This window comes from Centropristis striata, chromosome 4 (genome assembly GCF_030273125.1).
Source record: "Centropristis striata isolate RG_2023a ecotype Rhode Island chromosome 4, C.striata_1.0, whole genome shotgun sequence".
NCBI classification, from domain to species: domain Eukaryota; kingdom Metazoa; phylum Chordata; class Actinopteri; order Perciformes; family Serranidae; genus Centropristis; species Centropristis striata.
In genome coordinates, this window is record NC_081520.1 from 9,691,751 (window position 1) to 9,715,980 (window position 24,230).

General features: G+C 36.0%; 1 protein-coding gene across 2 annotated transcripts in view; it reads right to left on the bottom strand.

Moving 5' to 3' along the window:
* Positions 1-11,203: 11,203 nt before the first annotated feature.
* The window catches only part of LOC131970165 (CD166 antigen homolog A-like), a 42,660-nt gene continuing 29,633 nt past the window's right edge, over positions 11,204-24,230 (bottom strand). The window contains exons 7-16 of one of the 2 annotated variants that reach the window (XM_059331465.1): positions 22,328-22,452; positions 22,075-22,207; positions 21,621-21,733; positions 21,399-21,525; positions 20,385-20,506; positions 15,788-15,920; positions 14,767-14,796; positions 14,205-14,307; positions 12,924-13,059; positions 11,204-12,826 (exon numbers count right to left, since the gene is read on the bottom strand). In XM_059331465.1, coding sequence (XP_059187448.1) covers positions 12,957-13,059; positions 14,205-14,307; positions 14,767-14,796; positions 15,788-15,920; positions 20,385-20,506; positions 21,399-21,525; positions 21,621-21,733; positions 22,075-22,207; positions 22,328-22,452 — 989 coding nt within the window. In that variant the 3' untranslated portion in view covers positions 11,204-12,826; positions 12,924-12,956. The remainder of the gene's footprint in view (positions 12,827-12,923; positions 13,060-14,204; positions 14,308-14,766; positions 14,797-15,787; positions 15,921-20,384; positions 20,507-21,398; positions 21,526-21,620; positions 21,734-22,074; positions 22,208-22,327; positions 22,453-24,230) is intronic. The other variant, XM_059331466.1, reaches the window with a different exon arrangement.

Consider the following 24,230-nt stretch of genomic DNA (forward strand, 5'->3'; position numbering starts at 1 on the left):
AGTTAATGAAAACTATAAGGTTTGTAAAAATAAAAGAAGTAAAATATATTGAAACTGATGAGATGATATCTAAATTTATGGAGTTTATACATTATTATATAGAAGTAGCATGAGCTCTGAAATGTGTGCTGGAGGATCTTCTGAAGATTTATATAGACCTTATTGTTCCAGTTACATGTATACAGTTGCAGGTGAGTTCTAAACTGCAGTAAAATAAAATGCATTATGGTGATATTTAAAAAAAAAAACTCCAGTGGTGACCCTGTCTGTTTTTCTTACCGTGTCTGGCCTGTTGCTACCATCCGGCAGAAATTAATATCGGCAGACTGCGTTTATTTTTTTATTTTTATTTTTTTGTTTTTATTTTTTACCGATTGCAACGTTATGATGCCTAACCTCTCTTACCTACAGTAAGCTGGTCTGTGTTTTCCTTTTTCTTTCGTTTGTATTGTTGGTTTCCAGAGATAGGCCTAATAATAATAATAATAATAATAATAATAATAACAATGATATAATAATGTTTTTTATTCAATAATGTTTCATTAAACAAGTTCAATAGGCTGTTTTTTTTGTTTTATGTCAAACTGCTATGATTCATTTTCTACTTTACAGTCATTTTAGTAAATCTATAAAAGTCCCTCTGTGTTTCCACAGTGTTTCACTGCTAACCTACAATGGAAGAATCGCAACCAAATCAGGGAATTTGTTCCCAAAAAAAAAGCAGGTTTGGAAGATTCCCACTATGCTTGTCTGACCAAAGCCTCAGATAAAATTTGGAAAATATTTTTCAACACTTATTTTGCATGAATAAGAGGAATTATTACAACCTAGGCCTTAAAATAATAAAAGCCTAATAATAATAATAATAATAATAATAATAATAATGCTTTTTATACTACAAAGGCTGTAAGGCTTATACAATTCCCTCTTTTGTTTTACTTGCTGACCTACAGTGGAAGAATGGTAGCAAAATCAGGGATTTTTGTTCCAAAAACATATAGGGTTGGAAGATAGCTACTATGCTTGTTGGACTGAAGCCTTAGATGAAGTTTGGAAAATATTTTTTGCAGCACATATTTTGCATGAACCAGAGGAATGATTACAGCAAGACAAACCGGTTTCAATATAGGCCTACATATGGGCACCTTAAGGCTTTAAATAATATGTTTACATTCTTTTATGAAGACTAGACATTTCTTAAATATAAAGATGGGCTAAAAGTGTGAAGTTTTAATCAATAGTTATCAAGAAAATATGTTTTTACCCAGAAACCCTAAAAATCAGCATTTGGTTAAGAGCTAAAAACACTAAATAAACAGTTGGCAATACCTACAGCTACAAAAAGTCAGTGTTGCAAAATAATTAATTTTAATGAGTAAAAATGTAATTGATGAGGTCAGCATCTCTGCTGTACAACTCTAAGTCAAATGTAAAGCTACTGAGGCCTTTCACTAGCACACTTTACTTATAGCTAAACTTATAAACTTGTGGCTTTCTTTATGTTTTTCTTCAGCAATTATTCCATGTATCATACAGGCACAAGAGGTTCAGGTAAAAGACTAACTTTGTGATGTCTGCAACAGGTCTGCATTTTGGAAAAATCTAAATCTATATGCCTATTACATTTTAATGCATCTTCAAAAAGTTGCAAACTACTACATTATGATCATCCATTCTGTCTTCAAAGAGCAGGGGTTGATGATAACTCTGTCTCCTCACAGTATTTATGGACTGTTTACTGAATTTGACACAACTGCTTTCCACACAAAAAATGTTTTTTATTTAGTTACTAAAAATTGGAGTTGTCGAATATAGTTCTGGTTTTGGGTGCCATGATGGAGCAATCTGGAATTTTTTTTTGTAATCAGAGGATGTTTGTTGCTTTATTGATTACTTTAGGTCCTAAAAGGTGATGTAATTATAGAGCTCTGAGGATAAAAACTAATAGCTGATGACAAAAAGTTTTTGTCCTGCACGTTGGGTCAACTGAAAGACCTGAGGGGCCGTTCACGTCCATGTCACACAAGTAGGCCAGTGCAAGACCATGAAGGTCTTTAAAGACAAGTAAAATAATTTAAGAATAAATATGAAAATAAACTGATTTTTGATTTTTATGTTTTTGTGGACCATATATAGGAGAGCAATGCCTGGTCTGCTGCATATTAACGCAGGCATTAGTTTGTATGTGTAGTTCAGAGAGAGAAATGACAACACGTTAACTATATTCATGAGATGATCAAATTTGGCGACATATCAAAATTAGCCCTCGACCTTAGTTCTGAGACACAAAACAACACCAAGCTGTTATACCTGTTAGATTTAGCTTAGTCCTTAAGGATGACACTTTGTTACCATTATGGCTTTCATACTTAAAGATGCACAATTTCCTCTTCCGCCAGAAAAAAAAAATGAGCTAGCTTGGCAGCTTCCAACAGTTATTGGCAATTTATTTCCATACAAAATCTCTTAAAATATATTTGGTTATGGTTCAGTGCTCTTTGGGCTACAGGTTGAATAAACCTTACCAGTTTATCACAACCAGTGGTGGAAAAGTATTCAGATCCCTTACTTAAGTAAAAGTACTAATACCACATTGTGAAATGATTCCACTGCAAGTAAAAGTCCTGCATTCAAAACTTACTGAAGTAAAAATTACAAAAGTATCAACATCATAATGTACTTAAAGTATCAAAGTAAACATACCCATTATGCAGAACCCCCCCCCCCCCCCGACTGTTTTATTTATATATTATTATTATTATTATTATTATATTTATATGTTTTTTTTTATATATTCTAAATATATCATTCGATTACTATTATTGATGCATTTATGTAAGTGCTTTAATTTTGTAAAGACAGGGCTCATTTTAACTACTTAATATACTGTTATGAGTTTTAATTTAAAAAAAAACGTCTAATCACTTTTAGTTGATCATGTTTTTATGTTAAACCTCAACCTGAAAAGTAATTAAAGCTGCAGCTAAATGTAGTGGAGTAAAACGTACAATATTTGCCTCTAAAATATAGTGGAGTAGAAGTATAAGGTTACATAAAATCGAAATACTTAAGTAAAGTTCAAGTACCTCAAAATCGTACTTAAGTACAGTACTTGAGTAGATGTATTTAGTTACATTACACCACTGATCACAACCAACCTATTAAACACATTTAGACAGAAGAGCACACGAACATATATGAGCTGTTTAGTTAACCTTTAGCTATGTCAGGAAACTCCTGCCGACACATGGGAACACAAAACATCACACTGACAGGCCCTGCCTATCAGACTTGAGACTTTGTTTTTATTGGACACCAGTGTTGACCACTGCCATAAATAATGACGGCCCAGTCCAGAATCCCCCCACTGACCCACTGAGCAGAACACAGATGTGGATGCCATTGACCCTTTGGCACAACTTCTACCAGGATATTAGCAGACGCTGTAACGGGACTCTTACGTTATATGTATGGACCTCGACTGTCATGTTACACAAAATCAGTGGTGGAAAAAGTATTCAGATCACTTAGTAAAAGTACTAATACAACACTGAAATTACTCCATGACAAGTAAAAGTTCTGCATTCAAAACTTACTGGAGTGAAAGTATAAAAGTATCAGCATCAACATGTACTTAAAGTATCAAAAGTAAAAGTACTTGTTATGCAGAATGGACCCACTCAGATCATTGTATATATTCCAAATATATTATTGTATTATTATTATTATTATTATTATTGATGCTTTTATGTAAGCAGTATTTTAATTTTCTGAAGGATTAATTTTATCTTCTTAACATACTGCAATTAGGTTTAATTTCAACAAATGTCAACTCACTTTAAATGTATCATGTTTATGTTAAATCTCGACCTAAAAAGTAACTAAAGCTGTCAGCTAAATATAGTGGAGTAAAAAGTGCAGTATTCACCTCAAAATGTAGTGTAGAAGTAGAGTAGAAGAATAAAGTTACATAAAATGGGAATTCTAAAGTAAAGTACAACTTCATCAAAATTGTATTTAAGAACAGAGTAAATGTACTTTCCACCATTGCACAAAATAAACCTCAATTAAGGCACAATCATAAAGTCCTGTTTTAAAGCAGAACATGTCATCCTTATTAGGGATTACAGGGAATTTCTATGACGTGGTTATTGTTTGTGGACAGATTTTTAGAAAGAAGGTTTAAATTATTATATGTTAACTTTAGATAACAGTGTACTTGGTTAGTTAACATTATACAGCCAATTAGGATCTGTGAAAACATATGGTAGAACATTCTGAAACTTTATTAAATACTCTGCTTATGTAAAATAAAAGCAAAACACCTCCTTGGCAAACCTTCCTGCTTCCCTTCCTTTATTTCTTCCTTATTTTTCCCTGTATTTCGTTCCGTCTTTAGTTATTTCCCCCTTTTATTCACTCTTCTTTTTTTTTTTTTATCTTTCCCTCCTTCTGTGTCCTGATTGTGCTGTACCAGGCAACAAACAGAATGACCCACTAAACCTGTTTTTGGCTATTTGTAGATCTAATAAAAGGGCCCTAAACTATGAGAAAGTTTGATTTTAAATTTCTATCTTTAATATATTAAGGTCCTATTGTCTTTTTCATGACTATATTTCAGCATATAGCAGGGTCTTTATATCCCCTGCAGTGTTGCATCACAGGTTAATAAGTGAGATGCCGCAGCAGCAAGTTAGTCATACAACACATGACATAGCTGAAAGGTATACTTCGGCCCAGAATGCCAGGAATTTATGTCAGAAGAATTTGTACTGCGCTATTTAAAAACAGCAAAAACAATTCGAAAAGCTTCTCAAATTACAAGTGGAGCACAAACTTTGTAAGATGTACATTGTGCACAGATTTTCTGCAAAATACTCTTATGCTCATGTCATTATTAGCCATTGGTACTTTTACTAGCTAACACCACACTATCCAATGCTGAGTGCCTTTGAGTGAGTGCAATCTGATTGACCATAAATTGTTACTTTCAGCCCACAGCAGCAGTCTGCATCACGTACAGCCACATCACACAAACCCCAGCGGACACCACAGAAACCCTGATGTACATAAAGCAATGGAAAACAATGTTATGCCGGATGAAAACATGTATAATGTCAAACCACACCCAATGTTCCAAGGCAAGAGAAAAGAAAACAACAAAACAAGCACTTATAGTTTAATACATTTCTGGAATATGTTTCTTATCCGCTGCCATCCTGGGAAGTCAGGACAAACACTATGGGACATACATATAGGTCGTCCTTAAAGTTGGAATCATTTTGTTTTCAGACACAATCCTCTGTTAATTGTGATTTCATTTTCATTTCCATGTTTGGAAGAGATTGATTAATAAAGTTTTGAGAAGATATACACTTTATCTGTCAAGAATAAATCACATTGTCACAATCATTTCATGGAAAGAGGTAAAAAATATATATTTTATTCCAAGTTTATGGGCAACTGTGTACATCTGAGCAAAACACACAACTTTAAGTTGTAAGAATATTAACAAAGGATGAAAATAATTTAGTAAATTAGGATAAAAAGAATTAATAACGGACAGGTGATTCAGGAAACACATTTAGTATACAGGTGCATCTCAATAAATTAGAATATCAAAGAAAATGTATTTATGTCAGTTATTCAATTAAATAGAGAAAATAACACAGTATATAGATCCATTGCACACAGAATTAAACATTTCATGTCTTAATTAATTTAATACATTTTAATTGTAATGATTATGACTTACATTTAATGAAGACCTGAAATCCAGTCCAATTTTAAAAAGTATATTTAACACGGAAATGTTGGCCTCTGAAAAGTATGTCCATCTATATGCACTCAATACTTGGTTGGGGCCATTTGACTTGAACTACTGGAAATGGACTTTTCCATGATATTCTAATGTATTGTGATGCACCTGTACATAGCACAGGGTGTAAAGCAAAGGTGGAGGTCAACACTTCAGGGTTTTTATTATTATTATACATTATAACATTATTTCTATAGTTTGTGTTAGTTACTTTTTAAATTATGAAGCCCTGAATTAAGTCTAAGTTAAAGCATTTCAACAACTTATAATAGTCTTCATTTGTGAGGGGTTGCACACACAGTTATTGCGCTCATAGCAGCTGGAAGAAAACACAAAAAGATATCGTATGGGTGAAAATGAAGACAACAATGAAAGTACATAGAAAATCATGTTCAAGTGACATGAGAGAAAGGCCTATATGTGTTCCTGTTTGTGGCAGCATTTCATATGCGAGTGAGTGAGTGAGTGAGTGAGTGAGTGAGTGAGTGATGTTACTGAGTCAGTTGTGTCAGAAAGTGCTGCAACGGGAGAGGTTTAATTCAAGCCTTCAGTTTGTCCTTATTGCTTAAAGAAATTGGTTAATTTTATTCTAGACTACATCAAATCAAAGACTTCTTACTTTTTCTGAGAAAGATGATTTTAAAAAAACATTATTTGCTACATTGTTTCAGGTCCTCCAGCTCCATCTTGCATTCTCTGGGTCATCTTTCTGTTTTTTTGCCTGTCAGAGGACATATAGTACTCACTGAAGGCCACTCAGGTCAGGGGTGTGTTTATTATTATCTCGTGATTATTGTGCTTTTGCAAAGTAATGCTGTATATTTCAAGACATTATCTCAAAATATAGACACAGAAATTAACATAAACCTGTCAAAGACGGAAATATAATCAACAAACACATGACTAAAATATTACTGCAAGCTGCAACAAATGTTTCAAATGTGTGAAATCATTTTGATGTTTACTTTTCTATTTCTAAGAATGAGACTGAGGTAAAGGTGACACCATGAATCCATCTTGATTGATAAGTGTCCAGATGGTTTGTGCACCAGTTAATCATTTAAAATCATATATAGGATCTTGTTTTATGTTCTCTGTGTTTCAGCATGTGTTAATGTTCAAAACAATAAAGGAACATGTCATGTACAATTTCCCCCATTTATTTCTTTTCATCATGGCAGCCACTTAAAATGAGTGATTATACTGTTATAACAGCCCTGTTTACCATGTTGTTGTAGCCTACAGTACCATGTCTGTGATGTCAAGCAGTAGTTGGATAATGGAGTCAGTTTTCAAAAGAGAAAACTATTATTAACTGTAATTATGTTTCTTGTGACACTGATAATGCTGTTAGGCAAAAACTAAAATCATACTTTTTTTAAACTTTTTAAACTTGGAAGTTTTTTTTCAATCTAAGTGGAGCTCTAATATTTAATCAGATGTTTCCTGATATTGTCAAAGTTCAAATAAAGGCCCATTGTGTAGCTCATGTGCTCAGACTTCAGGCTGTATCCAGAAGAAACCACAACACATCTAATAGATATTTCCTTGATTTCAAAATATATTCCCTGACCACAAGATGGCAGCAAAAGCTTATTTTCTTCAGTATTATGTAGACCATCTGATGATGACGTCCACGCTGCATACATTTCTTGGTGTGCACTTTATTTAGAGATTGTTCATCAGCTCCTAGCAGGTCCAGTAGAAGCTGTTTAAGCTATAATTTGCAAAGCTTTCACTGCAGCAGTCAAAGGACTGACCCCGCTGCTGACCCTGACCAGTAAATGACCTTGCATTTCATGTGATTATTTTCGAAGAACCTAGAAGCCCTCGACCAGACTCAAAACAGAAAGGACGAAAAAGAAAGCGAGGAGCATCCTGGCAGATTGCCCCCATCCTCTCTTCAGACAGTTTGAGCTCCTGAGCTCTGGGAGGCGATACAGAGTTCCGCAGGCAACTAAAAATATATTTTAAAAGTCCTTTATTCCAAATGCCATCAGAATTCACAACTAAACTAGGACTGCAAGCAGTATTGAACGGGCCCTCGCAGTACATGCGTGTCGGGGCATAATGCCGTCGGGGTGTGTGCGTTACAGGGGCCAGTCTATACCACCCCTATGAATTTCATTGCCTTAAGTGTTATAGTGTGGCCACGGTACCAAATATAAAATTAGACTGCCACCACAGTGCCACCTAGGGACCGATCAATAAAACCTTAAAGGGTTATCCTCAGGAGGGCATTGACAATAGTTGTACCAAGTTTTGTATAATAATGCACTCATAATCCTCATACAGTGTCTGAAGGAGGACTCTTAACTGATATGTATAAGTTAGAAGAGGCAGGTAGCAATGGTGGAAAGTAACTATGTACATTTACTCAAGTACTGGACTTAAAGTACAATTTTGAGGTACTTTTATGTAAATTTTATGTAACTTTATACTTCTACTCCACTACATTTTGAGACATATATTGTACTTTTTATTCCTCTACATTAATTGACAGCTTTACTTACTTTTCAGGTCAAGATTTAAAATGAAAAACATGATATTTATAAATTAAACCACTTAAAAGTTTATTAGGTAGTTAAAATGAGCGGAGTGGAGTCATCTCCCATTCTCATTCTTCCACCACTGTCTTTTTTACTTATTTTTTTATTTTTATTTGTATTTTTTATTTATTTATTTATTTTTATTTTTTTTATTTTTTTATTTATTTTTTCTGCGTTTCTGCGCATGCGCGGGTTTTCCGTCGCTTTTGCGCATGCGCGGCTTTTTTTCCTTCTGCGCATGCACGCTTTTTCTGCTCTACTGTGCATGCGTGGCCGTTTTCGCCTCTGCGCATGCGCGGTCTTTCGCTGAGAAAAGCCACGCATGCGCAGAAGCGCCGGAAAGCCGCGCATGCGTAGAAACGCAGAAAAAATTATAAAAAAATATTTTTAAAAAAATGAAATAAAAAAAATTTAAAAAAAATTTAAAAAATTTAAAAAATTTAAAAAATGTTTTAAAAATTTTAAAAATTTAAACAATTAAAACAATTAAACAAAATTAAAAATTAAAAAATTAAAAAATTAAAAAATTAAAAAAATTAAAAATTAAAAAAATAAAAAATAAAAAAAATAAAAAAATTAAAAACATTTAAAATTAAAAATGTAAAAAAAGTTTAAAAAAAGTAAATAAGTAAAAAAGACAGTGGTGGAAGAAGTGTTCAGATCCTTTACTTCAGTAAAAGTACTAATACTAATATGGGTAATCATTTTAAATGTATCATGTTTTTCATTTTAAATCTTGACCTGAAAAGTAAGTAAAGCTGTCAGCTAAATGTAGAGGAATAAAAAGTACAATATATGTCTCAAAATGAAGTGGAGTAGAAGTATAAAGTTACATAAAATGTACATAAAAGTACCTCAAAATTATACTTTAAGTCCAGTACTTGAGTAAATGTACATAGTTACTTTCCACCATTGCTAACTGCCTCTTCTAACTTATACATATCAGTTAAGAGTCCTCCTTCAGAAACTGTATGAGGATTAAAGGGATAGTTTGTGCATTATTATACAAAACTTGGTACAGCTATTGTCAATGCCCTCCTGAGGATAACCCTTTAAGGTTTTATTGATAGGCCCCTAGGTGGCACTGTGGTGGCAGTCTAATTTTATATTTGGTACCGTGGCCACACTATAACACTTAAGGCAATGAAATTCATAGGGGTGGTATAGACTGGCCCCTGTAACGCACACACCCCGACGGCAACCTCTCATTGAAAAATAAAAACTCAGTCAACCAAATAGTAAAGTGGTCTAGCAGACTGATTGGTGAGCCACAGCTCAACGTGGAGACCTTGTACACAAAACAATTACAGCGCATTACTGGTTCAATTTTAAATGACAGTTCCCATCCATTGCACACAGAGTTTCAGCTCCTCCCCTCTGGGTGTAGGTTTACAATCCCTAGGTGTAGAACAAAAAGACACAAAAACAGTTTTGTCCCTGCTATGCTTTGCACAGGTGTTTATTTATTGTTGCTTTTATGTATGTTTTCACTATTTCTATATATACATTTTAACCTTTATTTACGTTTTTTACAGCCAAAACAAGTTTTATTTTATTTTGCTGTTTTATTTTGTTTATTTTTCTGTCTTATTTTTTTTTTTTGCTATTCGTATTTTAGTTCACATCAATATCTAAGTATAGTCTGGACCTCTAAGAACTTTTAATAATTTTTAATTTTTGTTTAACTTGCCATTTCTTAACTCCCACTGTCTTAAGTTGAATGATGTGTGATATGTGCCTCTTTTGTGTGTGTGTATGAGGACTGTATTTGTACCCAGAGGTAGATTTTGTTTGCAGTATGAAGTAAATAACTTTTCCACTTCAGTCAGTGGATTTAATGGTTTCCATGACACAAGACATCATGTTAAAGATGTCACAATAAATTCTAAGTAGAGTGTTCTGCCATTGTATAGTACTCTAAGTTAATGGCAGCTCGGGAAGAAGAAGTCAGATTCAGTATCAACAAGAAATTATACTTTAACTATCTTTAAGAAGCCTATCAAAAGTAAAAGCATTCATTGTACAGAACCATCCTGACAGTGTGTTCTCTATATTTAATATATATACATTCCTAGATTATAATGATTTGTGCATAACCATGTAAGCAGCATTTAATGTTTGTTTGTTGGGGAGTTTACTCCATAAACTAATCTTAATTAGAGTGATTACTAAAAAAAAAAAAAGTAAAAAAAAGTACAATATGAAATCTGGTGGAGCAGAGGGGTGCTACCGTTTATTGTGCTTATACACAGTAAATGTTACTTTCCACTGAGGTAAAGAGTTATAAATGGTTTTGAATCTGATATAAATAACACTGGCTTACACACATCTACTATTAGTTACTATGTCATTTCTAAAACTGTCAGGCTTGCATGTTTCTTGTGGAGGATGCTTTCCTGATACTGTAGATTAAAAATATGGTGATGAATTTTGGACCAAATCCAAAGTCATGATCAGTTTTGACATAATTCTTCATAACAATATTTCCATCTTGTTTAAACATAACACAAATTGAATAGTTTCCAACGCAAATAAATAAAAACATCAGATTTTAAAATTTGTACCTCAGATGCAGAAACTTTAGAAAGATTCCAATAAATTTCCCCTCAAGAAAACATTACTTAATCAATGCTAAAATTACATACTTTTCCACTATTTTTAAACTCTATTTCTGCTCTGTTATGGTTCATCTTCTACAGTAATTATGGTCACTACAGACATCATACAGGCATTCTGTGCCATCTTCATATAACTTTTTTTTACTTGTATAAAAGTGCAAAGCATTTCAGAACTGTGGTGTGAAAACTGTAACAACATAATTAATATTCAGTGGACATAACTTTTCCAAATGTACACTTTATTTTAAACAAAAGTACAAAAACAAACATCAGGTATTTACAATACTTGCATGGCAATGTTCACTTTCTTTGGTCATTCTTCCAATTTGATGGTTTCACACATGGTAGGCAACAAACAGCAGCTTGGTGGTCTGAGATTATCACATGCTGAATCTATTATTCAACCAGACACTGAGCAACCTACTGATGATTCGCAACTTAATTACGTGTTTTTTTTTTTGGAAAGTCTGCAAGCAATTTACTAATCCAAGTTGTGGATTGTGTGAAAATTATTGAATTTGCCTACCAGGACATTTTTATCTTGTACAATATAAATAGCAAAAAGAAACTTAAATTCACATACATCACAATTACATCCTGGTCTTGATACATAGTCAAATTTAGTAAATGCTCTTTAAAAGGACCAAATTCGTGACATGTACAGCTGCGCGTATTCCATCATATTCTACACAATTCTGACATGAAAACATGAACCCTAGTGCACATCACAAACTGAAGCAATTACAGGTAGATTTTCAAAAGAAGGCAAACATATTGTGACGGCTACATGACGTCTTGTCCTCTCCACGTGCTCCGTAACAACATTAGGCCATAGCTACACAATACACAATCATACCTCAACACTGATGGAGCACAAATTCACTTACAGCCTTGACACTAAAAAAATCCTTTCACTACTACAAGGACTTTTTCTTGCATGGAAACAAACAATGGCTTTATGTAAAACATTCTGTACAGCCAAATGAAAGCCTGTAATATGAGTTATGCTATACATTCTCTCAATAATCTACCTGCTTGTGGTATACAGTGGTTATGTCGAATGTACAGTACATTTGAAAAAGAAAACAGGCAAAAGTTTTTGTTTTCTCTCCTGGTTACTTTGCAAAGAGGTACACACAATTAAAGAACAAACAAACAACACAAAAAAAATCATGTAATGTGTACGAACTTTGTGGCACATCACCTTCTTCCTGCTATGCAACGTTTAAATCATATTACCATCTATAACTAACGGCGAGTATAACAATATACCCATAGCCCTTTCAGAAGTTTCATCTCTATTTCATCTTTTTTTACGCCTGAATTGATGCACAAAAACAACAGATTTAGTAGAGTGATGTTGAAGGCAGAGGTTTTTGAACGTGATGACGTTAAACTAAGAAGTGATGGTGGTGAGGCCCCTCGGCTCCTGTATTGTCTCCGAGGGCCAAAGAGCCAAACTAACGCAGGCCTACACATCCTTACAGCAAAGGCAACTGGTCTAGTAGTAATTCTATTTGCATCAACTAACAAAACCAAAGAAGATCTGCATTTTCTCAGCTTCCCAAACTCCATTCTAACAAACATGAATCCTAATAGTTGACAAGTTTACACGTGTATCAGTAGTGCAGACAAGTTATGTATATCACATACAGTATCCATTCATTTTTTTAATGAAAGGACAGGTGAGGGTTTGAGGGGCTGGGGGGGTGTTTGGATATGTTTTTTAGTAAAATTCTCCCTGAAACCAAATCCAAACCGTCTTCATTCCAATGTACACTCGTTTTGATTTTTCCCAAAGACAGAGGTGAAGAGAAATGTGCAAAAGTTCCACGTTCTCACTGCAAAGAAAAGAAAAAAATTAGTTTTTTTTGTTTGTTTTGACAAAAAGAAGGAAGACTCATCATTATTTTGGCATGTGACGGAGATGTTTTCTACCTTTCACATTCCCAAAGGATGGTTGCCGTTTCTTTACACCTCAGCTTTTTGGCTGTTCTCTTCCACTTTCTCCTCCAGTTTTTTCTCCTCCTCAGAAGACCCGTTCTCCTTTTCACCAGTCTTCCAGCTTCCTTGCCTGTTCAGAGTAAAACCTTGTTACCCAACATGTCGATATTCCTTCCCTCTACAGTTACTGAATGAAAAAAGAAACTGTAACTGGAATGTCAGATACACAGAAGCAGAATACTACTCTGTCCACTTGCTCTTACTGGAAGCTTTATACATCCCTATGCTGCCAATATGTATGGACAAGTTCAGTGACAGTGCACTTAAAAATCAAAAATCAAATCATTTTTCTTTGACCTGTTTCAGAGTGTTTAAGATATTGCCGGAGTGATAAAACAAAGTTCAGGAACAAAGACCATGTCTTATACACATCTCACTTGATCCCCTGCATTAAACTTCTCTGAAATCAAATTTAAATTGCCGTGGTCTTTTGTTAGTGAATAATATAACTACATGGCACTCAGAAAAAAACTTCATTTGAAAAAGTCTACAGCAATGTCTCTTTCCAGAAAAAATGTAAATAAATAATCTTTGACAATCATCAGCTCCCACGAAAAAACAATGCAGACTGATAAATAGCACAGTAGGTAAGAGGTAGGAAAAATATAATTTTTTGATTTTGGAGTGAACTGCGCCTTAGATTTTGTAAATGCAAGGTTGATAAACAAAAGGGCAAAACAGTCCCGGTGGCCTTGAAAGACCAAGAATAACTGTCGTGAATTGGGTTTTCATCAATTTGTGTAAAGAAATAGACAAAAGTTAGACAAGAATATATAAAACATGAAGCTGGAGAAAGAAGGCAGTTAGCTTAGTTTAGCTTAGCTTAGCTTAGTTTAGGTTAGCTTCAAGACTAGAAACAGTAGCTAGCATTTAGCCCCGCTCTGTCCAAAGCTAACAAGAATCAGCCCCCCAAAAAGGTCAAGGACAAGTTTTGGTTTCAGGGGCTTTGTGCTGGAATATTTCTTGCAAGTCCTTACAGTTGGTACACTGTTTAAAAGGCAAATCAAAATCAAATTCAGAAATCAGAGTGAATTTAGAAAAAAAAACACAAGTTTATCAGTTTTAACATTAAATATCTTTGTACAGTTTTTGATTGTGCTGTATGTCAAAAGGGATTAGCAAATTATCACATTTTGTTTGTTGCGAACATCATCCTAGCTTTTTGCTATCTATCAAGTATGAGGATTTGTAGAAAGGTAAATGTGGACATCTTACTTTGATTTCTTCATGTAGACCCAGTATGCCAGGCCTATAACCAAAGTGGCGACGATGAGACCGACTACGACTCCGACCACCAACTTGGTTTGGTCGTTATCATCTGATTGGATGGGAAGACAAAACAGAGACATGAGAGGCACATTTCAGAATTAAAATCCAGCCTGACTGCATACAGGAAAGAAAGAAGCCTTTATGTGCAGTAAATGCATTGATGAATGGACACATCCACACTGTACATGGTTATGACTCGTTGAGTTAAATGTTAATGGCAGATATTCTTAAGTAGTGATTCGTCTCAGCAGCCAATGGGATTATGGACAATGTTGACATTTTGTCAGGATGCTGGTAGATCCACTCCTCTTATTCCTTCTTATCTGTGTTTTATTAATGGAAACACACTGTCCACAGATCGATTTTTTCCCAGTTGAGTCCAAGGTGATGTTAAAGGTAAATATTTAAGCAAGAATCTTCTTTCAGTGAGCAACATTTGATTCCCCCATCGTCTTTACTGAACCCACTCCCACCGATTCTTACAAACAAGAAGACCGCTACAACTTACCTTGTTTATCCATTTCCACCTCCACATTTACTGAAATCAGATATAAAATAAAATTAACGTCCAAACAAAAACGAAAATAAGAAAACAAGCTTGATGTCCAGAAAAGAATCACCACTCTACTTCTATTCTACGTTTGCATGCAACTAGTTTGAAAGAGGGAACAGATTAAATCCAGCATCCCAACATACACACCACTGAGTGAAAGAGGGGGGAAAAAGAGAGGTGAAATGCCGTCTCAAACACACAGGAATGAGTAAGCAGGAGAGAGCAAAGAATGATTTAAACACTCCACACTTTTGGACGACAGTGTGTACAAAGAAGTGCTGAGTGCATGCATCGAGTGGAGAGGTGATAGAAGTTAGATCTTCACTCAGAAGGCAAAAAACCACCAATGAAACTGAAGAAACCTGTTAATACTTTAACAGAAGCAAAAATAGTTGACTAACACGATTTCGTCAAGTAAAATTTAGTCTATAAAACCACAAAGAATCATGCAAAAGCACCACTTTAAATCTGGTGTTTACCAAAAAGGTGCTCATGAGTTTCTTTGAAATAAGTCAGCATGAAAAAAGCATAAAAACAAATTAGTTGACTTATTGACTAAGAGGGGGCAGCCCTAAATGCTGCTAATGTATACATCATGAATTTATATGTGTTTTTCTTCTTATATTTTACGGCTTAACTTACCCTTGAAAGGACTAAAATTCAGAATTAAAGTAAAGTGATTGGTTCATTATAAAAAAACATATCACAAAGGTTAAGTCAGCCCAAAATTATGATTTCTTTTCACTGATAAAATAAAATAAAAAATCTAAATTATATGTTTTTACCCAACAGTCAAACCTACTAAATTATTTGTAGTTTTATTTAATATTTCAAAATGATATAAAGTCAACATGCAGACAGAAAGAGTTAGTGAGCAGAGTAGGAAAACATCTACAAAGGCAATTACTGAGTTAGTCTTGAGGAGAATCACGGAGCAGAGAGCGATGAGAGGTCTATACTACCGCTTTGTACTTACCGGATGCCACATGTATAGATTTGCTATCCGCGCCAAATTCATTGGACACCATACAAGAGACAGTCAGATTTACAGCCGGCCTAAATGTGATCTTGTGTCTTATCTTTCCGTTGATGAAGGGACTCTCTTCAAGCTGAACGACAAGAGAAAAACCCCCACAAATGTTAGTATTCACACATGTGACACTGTTTGTACACCTGCTACAGCATGTAAGAAGTGTATATTTTGTGCCACTAGGGGGCGACATTGGATTGATGTGTGACTCAGCCTTTCCATGACAAAGACGCAGTTTGTGCCTCTGGGATATAGACACTTGAGTCTCAGAGGAAAACCCCAGACACAAAGACAAACTGCCAACACCCTTTTCACATCCTTTACATATACAAGAGGATGTGGCAATTTTGTAAATACCCATTACTGAGCCTGTATTCAAGCCTTACGCTATTATCTCTGTGAATAGGTTTTAAAAGATGGGGTGAGAGGAGGAAAAATAAACTTCGACTAAAATGTAGAAATGTGCGTTATCTCCCAAATGCATTGTCCTTCAGTGAAAGAGTTTTGTGCACCTTTGAAGTTGATTAATTATGACACACAGGTTCAGGTTTTTGAGGTTAGACACTGACTGAAAGGGCTGAAAAGAATTCTAACCATCCCACACACCCCCAGGTTCACGTGTAATTCAAACTGCTTCACTGAGTGGCTCTGCTATCAGTGTGCACACAGGTACACCACAGGAACAAAAGAGGAAAAAAAAAGGTCCATTTGGGAAAAAACTGTCTTTATGACAGTCTGGTGTAAAATAATGTGTTTGAGCCTGAGAGAAAATGAATTTAGTCTTTCAAAACACTGAGCACAACTGCCTAGAAATGTTTGTACTAGATAAGTGTTGGAAAATACTAACAGTGCAAACTGCTATGCACATAACAAGGACTACTCACTCAGCGGCTAAAGCAAAGCATGAACTGTCTCCGGACCAACATGTTGGATTTTTTGGATTTTTTAGCTTCCTCACAAGGGGAGGGGGCTTAAACAGACTGCCTCCGTTTAGTCACACCTTCACATCCCTGCTGATGTTATTCATAGCTTTGTTTTGAGCAATACAATGCCATTATATTTAAACAACCATATGCGCACCTCAGTGGTTTGTCTTCTCTTTTTAAGGAGCTGTTTATAAGGTCCGGCAGTTCAGTGAGCAATAAGTGTATTTTCAGAAGTTGTTTGATGAACCAGATATCTAAATAGCACCAAATATTAGGGCTGCACGATTTGGAGAAAATATCAAATTGTGATTATTTTGCCTAATATTGCAGATGCGGTATAATTCACACTATCCATGTGGAATTGCAGCATTATTCTCATTTTATTTAATTATATAACAAAATGATAATCATGTGATCCTTTACAAGGATCAACACCAAGCAAAGATTTTCTCTAAAGTCTGTAGAATACGATTTATAGGCTAGGGCATCTCTGCAGCACCAAGGTGTTTCATTCAGAATAATATTTTGACACGTTTTGCCTCCTGTGATTTGGATATTGTGCTAGTCTACACTGCAACTTCATTTACATTTTTTGATTAACTGTGCAGGCCTAATAAATATAATCACAAATTGTATGAATGAATGAATAAAAGTCAAGTATCACCTGCTGTCATCCAAGTAACTTTTAGATGTGGTTGTCACTGCAGTTACTGTACTGTGGGACCATCTTACAACCCTGATTCCAAAATAGATGCTGTGAAACATTTAATAGAAACAAAATGTAATGGTTTGCAAATTCTTTGTGACCTACATTCGACTGAATACAGTACAAAGGCGACATTCAGTCACGGAAAAAAATATTCGACCATTGTTTTCTTCAATTTCTTGTTCATTTTAATGCCTGGTACAACTAAAGGTACATTTGTTTGGACATTTATAATGATAACAACAAAAATAGCTGATAAAAGTTAAGTCTAGCCATTTCTATGGCTTTCTTGATAATGATTTTGGTTATTATCCAGAAAACCATGGCTAGATATCAGCTCTGAAATTGAACTCTTATGAGCTATTTTTGTTGTTATCATTATAAATTATCAAACAAATGTACCTTTAGTTGTACCAGGCATTAAAATGAATAAGAAACTGAAGAAAACAAGGGTGGTCAAATATTTTTTTTCATGACTGTATCTTATGCTCAAACTGGGAAACTTTTGTTTTTCCTAAATATATACACTCATTCTGAATTTGATGCATTATCTTTTTTGGAATCTGGGTTGTATATCAGTCAGAACATTCAATGACAACCAGTATTGATCTTTCAGTCAAGGAATGACTGAACGACTGACAGAAACATTCAAAGCGTGTGAATGATGTGTCTCTTTAAAAGATTTCTATCGAATGTGATCGTAGGTGGTCCGGAGGAGAACCTGAAGAATAACCAGGATGTGTGCTCACTTGTTAGAGCTGAGCTGATATCCATCTTGTTTAGTTCATTTGTCAAATTCTTTAGAATCTGGGATTAGAGCACGGCATCATAGTGTGAACAAGTAAAAAAAAAATACAGATGTAAGCTAAAAGTGATAATTGTTGAGATTTTCATGAAAACAAACACTTATTTGATGTTCTTTAGTCATTTCTTCAGCATTTCATTTCTGTTTCTGTTCATTAATTGCCTCCTTATATGGAGTTAATGGCAGAGTCCGCCATTTCTACGCTGGATTCAAACTGTTTATCTGCACATAAGCGATTCACTGGAAGCGATTCATCCTGTGATTCAGCTTTATGGTTTATAAATGCCTCGAAAACCTCTCGACCTCTTCGTTGAAGCAAATTTGTTTAGATGCACTGTAGACAGATACAGCTGCTCACGGAGTGTTTGCTATAGTTTTAAAGGGGACGCATTATGCACATTTTCACCCAGTGTCTTGACGCAACCGCATCAGATGCATTTACTCAGTTTTTTAACTCACTTTTGTCATGCAACAGGTTCGCTCTCACTTTAATCCACGCAGTCTGCACAGGCTTTGTGTGGGTTTACCTCTGAGCTGCGTCTGACGGGCATAACCAAGACCTGAAGCCTTTATTTCAGTCTATTTTTTCAACAATGCACAGTGCACACAAAAACCCGAGGTTGATGCCCAATGAAAAGGCGCTGAATAAATATATTTATCTTCATTTCGTGCTGCTGGCTCTGTGCAGAGAGCAGCACACTCTGCTCCAACTCTCCTTCACGTTTGCCTGGCAGCTGGCAAGCAAGACACAGCAACTTCTGTGGGATTGAGGGATCACAGTGTTTATTAATGGGCAAACTATAATCTACACTGTACATCTATGCCCACACACTGCACAGAATGTTTGGCTGCTCCTTTTCTGTTCAACCCTTTGAACTTCGCGGCCAAGACAGAACGGGTATAGACTGACACTTGAGTTGTTGCCTGAGTGCCACTCAGACATGACCTGAACATACCCGTACTAACAGTCAGTCTGAAACATATTCTTTAAGACCCTCTGACTGTAACAGCACTTTAGCTGCACTTTCAACCTATATATAGAATAGTTAAAACATCACAACCTTTTGGATTTCTTGATGACTCAGATTCTGAACACAGGCTGTGTGTGACACTTTCAGTGTCAATGTAGCACCTAGACTTGCTTTATAAAAAAACCCCAGAGAAATCACACTTTTTACAATATGGGACCTCTTAACCAAATCTACCTTTCCTATTGTAAGCAGGACTGAAATCTTCTGGATTTTAACTTCAATTCTTTGTCTTGGATGGAGGATTATTTTGAGTAGTGTACACCTTTGGAATCAGTTGCAAAATCACCTGAATCTTGAAGTATTTCTACAGATCTGGCTGCACTTTAAAGGTAAATAAAATGTATTTTAATATCCTACAATTCCATCATTTGTTCTTTGTTTTAAAACACCTGTAATGTTTGTTTTTCTACCTACAGCTTCATGACACTTGTTGCCAGTTTACTTTTTGTTTTCAGGAGTTTGCGAGTTGCATTTGCTCTCAATAAAATTGTCATCACTCTGGCATGGACACCATCAACAAATGTACCTTGAGTACCAGCATGACATTGGACGGTTTTCATTTAGCCTTAAACCAAATCAGATTTAGTAAACTATTGATCTAAAAAGGAATCAGACATAGCCTGGAGGAATCACACATAGCCTAAACTATATCTGATTCCTCCAACCATCCACCCGAATTGTTTCACTTATTTAAGCTTCTATCCTCTATTTCTAGTTTCTAGACTAGACTATAAGTTGAAGGATCGCCACATTAACAATTACAGAACTACTGCATTCGTTACTGTTCACAGAGAATGTTTCCCATTTGGTTTTCTTTCAGCCTCAAGGAATGAGAAAAATGTCTTTATGCTGGCAGAGAAGGACCAGAATGTACGAGTAAAAATAAAAATATTCTTGCAATCACAATGAATAAATGAGTAGGTTTCAAAAATGGATAGATATGACCTTCACAAAGTGTTACAATTATTTTCATGTATTTATGATGAGGGCTAATGCTGTAAGATGGTGAGCGTGTGTGTGTGTGTGTGTGTGTGTGTGTGTGTGTGTGTGTGCGTGTGCGTGTGTGTGTTGGTACCGAGGTGCCGTTGATGCTCCAGGAGACAGCTGGCTTTGGAGAACCTTCAACCTCACACATCAGGACTTTATGGTTGGCGTCTTTACTGGCCATTTTGGACAGCTGCTTGATAATGGGAGCACCTGCAACAGGACGGGACCCTTCAGATACATCTGAATGAGTACATGTGTGGCATGAATGGTAGCATTTTATTCATGCACACACACACAGTGACGGAGGAAAGTCTCTATTTAAAGACAAATAATGACAACTTGAATTTTTCAGTGCTTGTGCACATACATTTGGGTATCTGGAGTGCCTACCAACTCCAAAACTGAGAAACAAAACAACATTGTTTTTTTGTGGGCTGCTAAGTCAACAAGCCATCCAGGTTTGGCTCTCCTTCCTATGTCACATGAGAGCTCATTAGAATAGAATACAGTAGAAAAATATAAAATCTCCACCGACTGCTTGAGAAGTGCCTTTGCAGAGGTGCGCCATATTTTTCTTTCACGCCAATTAGAGCAAACTGGGGTTTGCAGCAAAAACATGTTTCTTCAGCATTAAAGGCATATAAACAAGTTATATTAAAAACATAAAACACAAGTATTAACCTAAAATATTATCAGAATATGTCCACTTTAAAGGAGCAGTTTTACATTTTGAAAAATTTTTTTTTTTTTTGTTTCTTGCAGCTGGTTAGCTTAGCTTAGTGTAATTTCTGGGATAAGGAGGGAAACAGCTAGCCTGGCTCTGTCCAAAAGCACAAAATATGCCGAATACTACGTTACAAAAACTAATTTAATCTGTACAAAAACCAAAGTCAAATTACATAAACAAGATACAATATGTTAATTAGTAAACTTTATGGGTTGCTTTAAGGCTGATTTTGTTGTGAGAGAGGCTCGCTGTTTCCCCATGCTTCCAGTATTTAAGCTAAGAAATTCTAACCTGCTGCTGGCTGTAGCTTCACATTTACTGTTCACGGTATCAATCTTCCCATCTAACTCTATGCAACAAAACAAATAATCATACCTTCGACAGTCAGATCAAAGAGAGCTTTTTGGCTGAGGAGCCCCATCGTCACCTCACACTCATATCGGCCAGCGTCGGCGTAAATCAGCTTGGCAAACTTGGGCTGCTTTTCCAGTTTAACATTGTCCTGAATTAGATAAAAAAGGATATCAGTCTGATCGATAACAACCACAAACTTTTCTATACTGATTCAGGCTTTGTTGTGTAGATGATTGCTTTTACCTTTGTCCAGGAGACCTTATAGTCCCCAGAGGCATCAATCTGCAGATTTAGTTCCATGTCGTCACCAGCACTCTTGACGATATTTCCAGAGGGGCTTAAATTGATGTCTAGGTCTAACAAGAGGGGAGAGGATGGTAAAAAGATGGGTTCAGAAGCCTGACAAGGGTCGAAACATTCCTGTTGTTAACCACACAACCCTGCACTTGGCTCACTGCTCTGCAGATGCAGCTTATTAGAGGCAGTGCGGTTGACACAACACTTTTCTGAACAAAGCACAGCAAGACAGGTAGGCTGGAAAAGAGAGACATTAGGGCTTTCTTTTCTCAGCAAACACTTACAACAAACACATTACGGGCAGAAAAGGGAAATTATGCAAACAACAATGCTGGTGTATGGCAAAATTGCAGTAATTTCTACTTTTCAAGAAAAATACAGCATGTTTTTGGTCTCTTACAGTTCACTGTGACGTCCTCAGTTGCCTCCAGTGTTGGGTTGTCAACAAGAGAGCATTTGTATTCACCAGTGGTTTCACGTGAGACATTGGTGATGGTGTAAGTATCGGCATTTTCCACTCTCACCATCTCTCCCTTTAATGACATACAACCAAAAAAATGACCAATGATTAGTTTAAAGTGGCTTTTACGTATACTTAGCGTGAATGGAAGCGTTTCTGAGAGTCTTGATGAGTTTCTGATGAGCATTTGTACCTTTAGGTGGAAGTTAAAGCTGGTAGGAGGAGGGTTACCATCTGCCACACACTTCAGAGTCACATTGTCTCCCTCTACCAGAGGGTCCTGAGCAGTGACCTGGAGGACGATGTTCTCTGTGGAGTCTGAGAGGAAAATAGGAGATAAAAAGTCAGAGAGGGGATGTCCTGTATGTGGGGTGGAGGGTGAATTTAGTGGAGCGTGTGCCCCCAACAGCTGACCACAGAGACTGCAGACTGTGCCAGCACACTACAGAGAGCTGTAACTTTGTGCCTCTGTATTGGTTATGATCGTCTTCAAAATGCAGCAGTGGAGATGGTTGGATTGCAGTCATATTCTGAGGCAATAGACCAAACAATCCTTTCAACGCCAATGTTTCTGCTCCATCTGAGACAAGCTCTTCACATTTCTTGTCTGCACTAATACGTTTTACTTTAAAGGCCACATTAAGCAGGTAACTTCAATATTTAATGCGGTGTTCGGTATAAATCCCCCTACAGAGCTACAGAATCCACACCTCATTTTTCAGCTGTCACCATTAAAGGTGCTGTTACTGTTGTCTTTCCTGGCTGGAAGCAAAGAAATGACATAAAAAACTGTTAATATAGTCTGAAAAATAACAGTCTGTCTCCACTGGTTGCAGCCAAGGTTTTTTTAAAGAGTTTTTCTTGGTCTTTGTTAACAGCTTGTGGGTCAGGAGCTGCTGCTGATTCAGTTCTGAAAAGACCAGTAAGACGCTGTATGTGATGTTGAAATATCTTGACTTCAATGAAATAGTTGCCCTTTGTTAACTTTTCCTGTACTTTTAATTCCGCATCACGTCATATTAAATAACGCCTGACAGCAGGTTCCTCGCCAAAAATATCACAAAATCGACTAATCGAATTAGTCAATAGAAACATACCCAGTTAAATGATAGAAGCTCAGAATTGAAATCAGCACCACTGCTTCCCATCTCAATACTTTAAAAAATGGTTTTAAAAAATTAAAAAATATTGTATATTTAATGCTCATGGGGGGAAATAAAGCACATATACTACCAAGGAATTTCCTAAACGGATCAATGTGGTATAAAACGGTTGTGAGTTTCTTTCTACAGTGGGAAACTTTCTGCTGCAGTGCTGTTTTTTAACATTTCATGTGTTTCGGCAGAACTAGGATGCATTGAGACAGAACCCACATGCTTTAAGTCTGCACAACTGTATCCTTTTTTATTAGAGAATATTATGAAATTTCTTAGATCTCTGCCGAAATACCCGAGGAGATAGACAGTCATGATATAAATGTGCCAGATTTGGTTGTTTTCATAATGTATATATACACACCAAAGAAAGTGAGGATACAAGAGAATACGTTTGTTCGCTTCCTTGCCGAGAGTTAGATGAGGGGATCGATAACACTCTCATATCTGTCCGTTAAATATGAATATACTGCAGGAGAAGGTCAGCTTTGCTCAGCATAGAGACAAGGAACAAGGGGAAACATCGAGCCTTACTCTGTGCAAAGGTAAAAAAAAAACATAGGCAAAACCTCCATATTCTCTCCATATCTTGACAGTAACTGCATCCTACGTTCTGGCGCCATTACTACGGTCATCCCTAAAGTCTGCTCCTCCTTTGGCTGTCACTCATTCCAGCTTGCTGCTTTTAATGACTGGATGAAGTAACAAGTTGCTGATACTCCACACCTTCTTTGCGTTACCCTCCTTTAATAATTCATAACAAGCGGTAGTCTTTGATCGCTGCACCTGCTTTTACATCTGCATGCCTAGAATACATGCATTGACCTGCGTTGTATACTGTATATACTGTGATGTTTTTATTTCGACTAATGTTATTCATAGCAAAAGCTCCACCTGTGGTTTAATGTCTTGCACTGACTTGACTCCTGTTGCTGCCTCTTG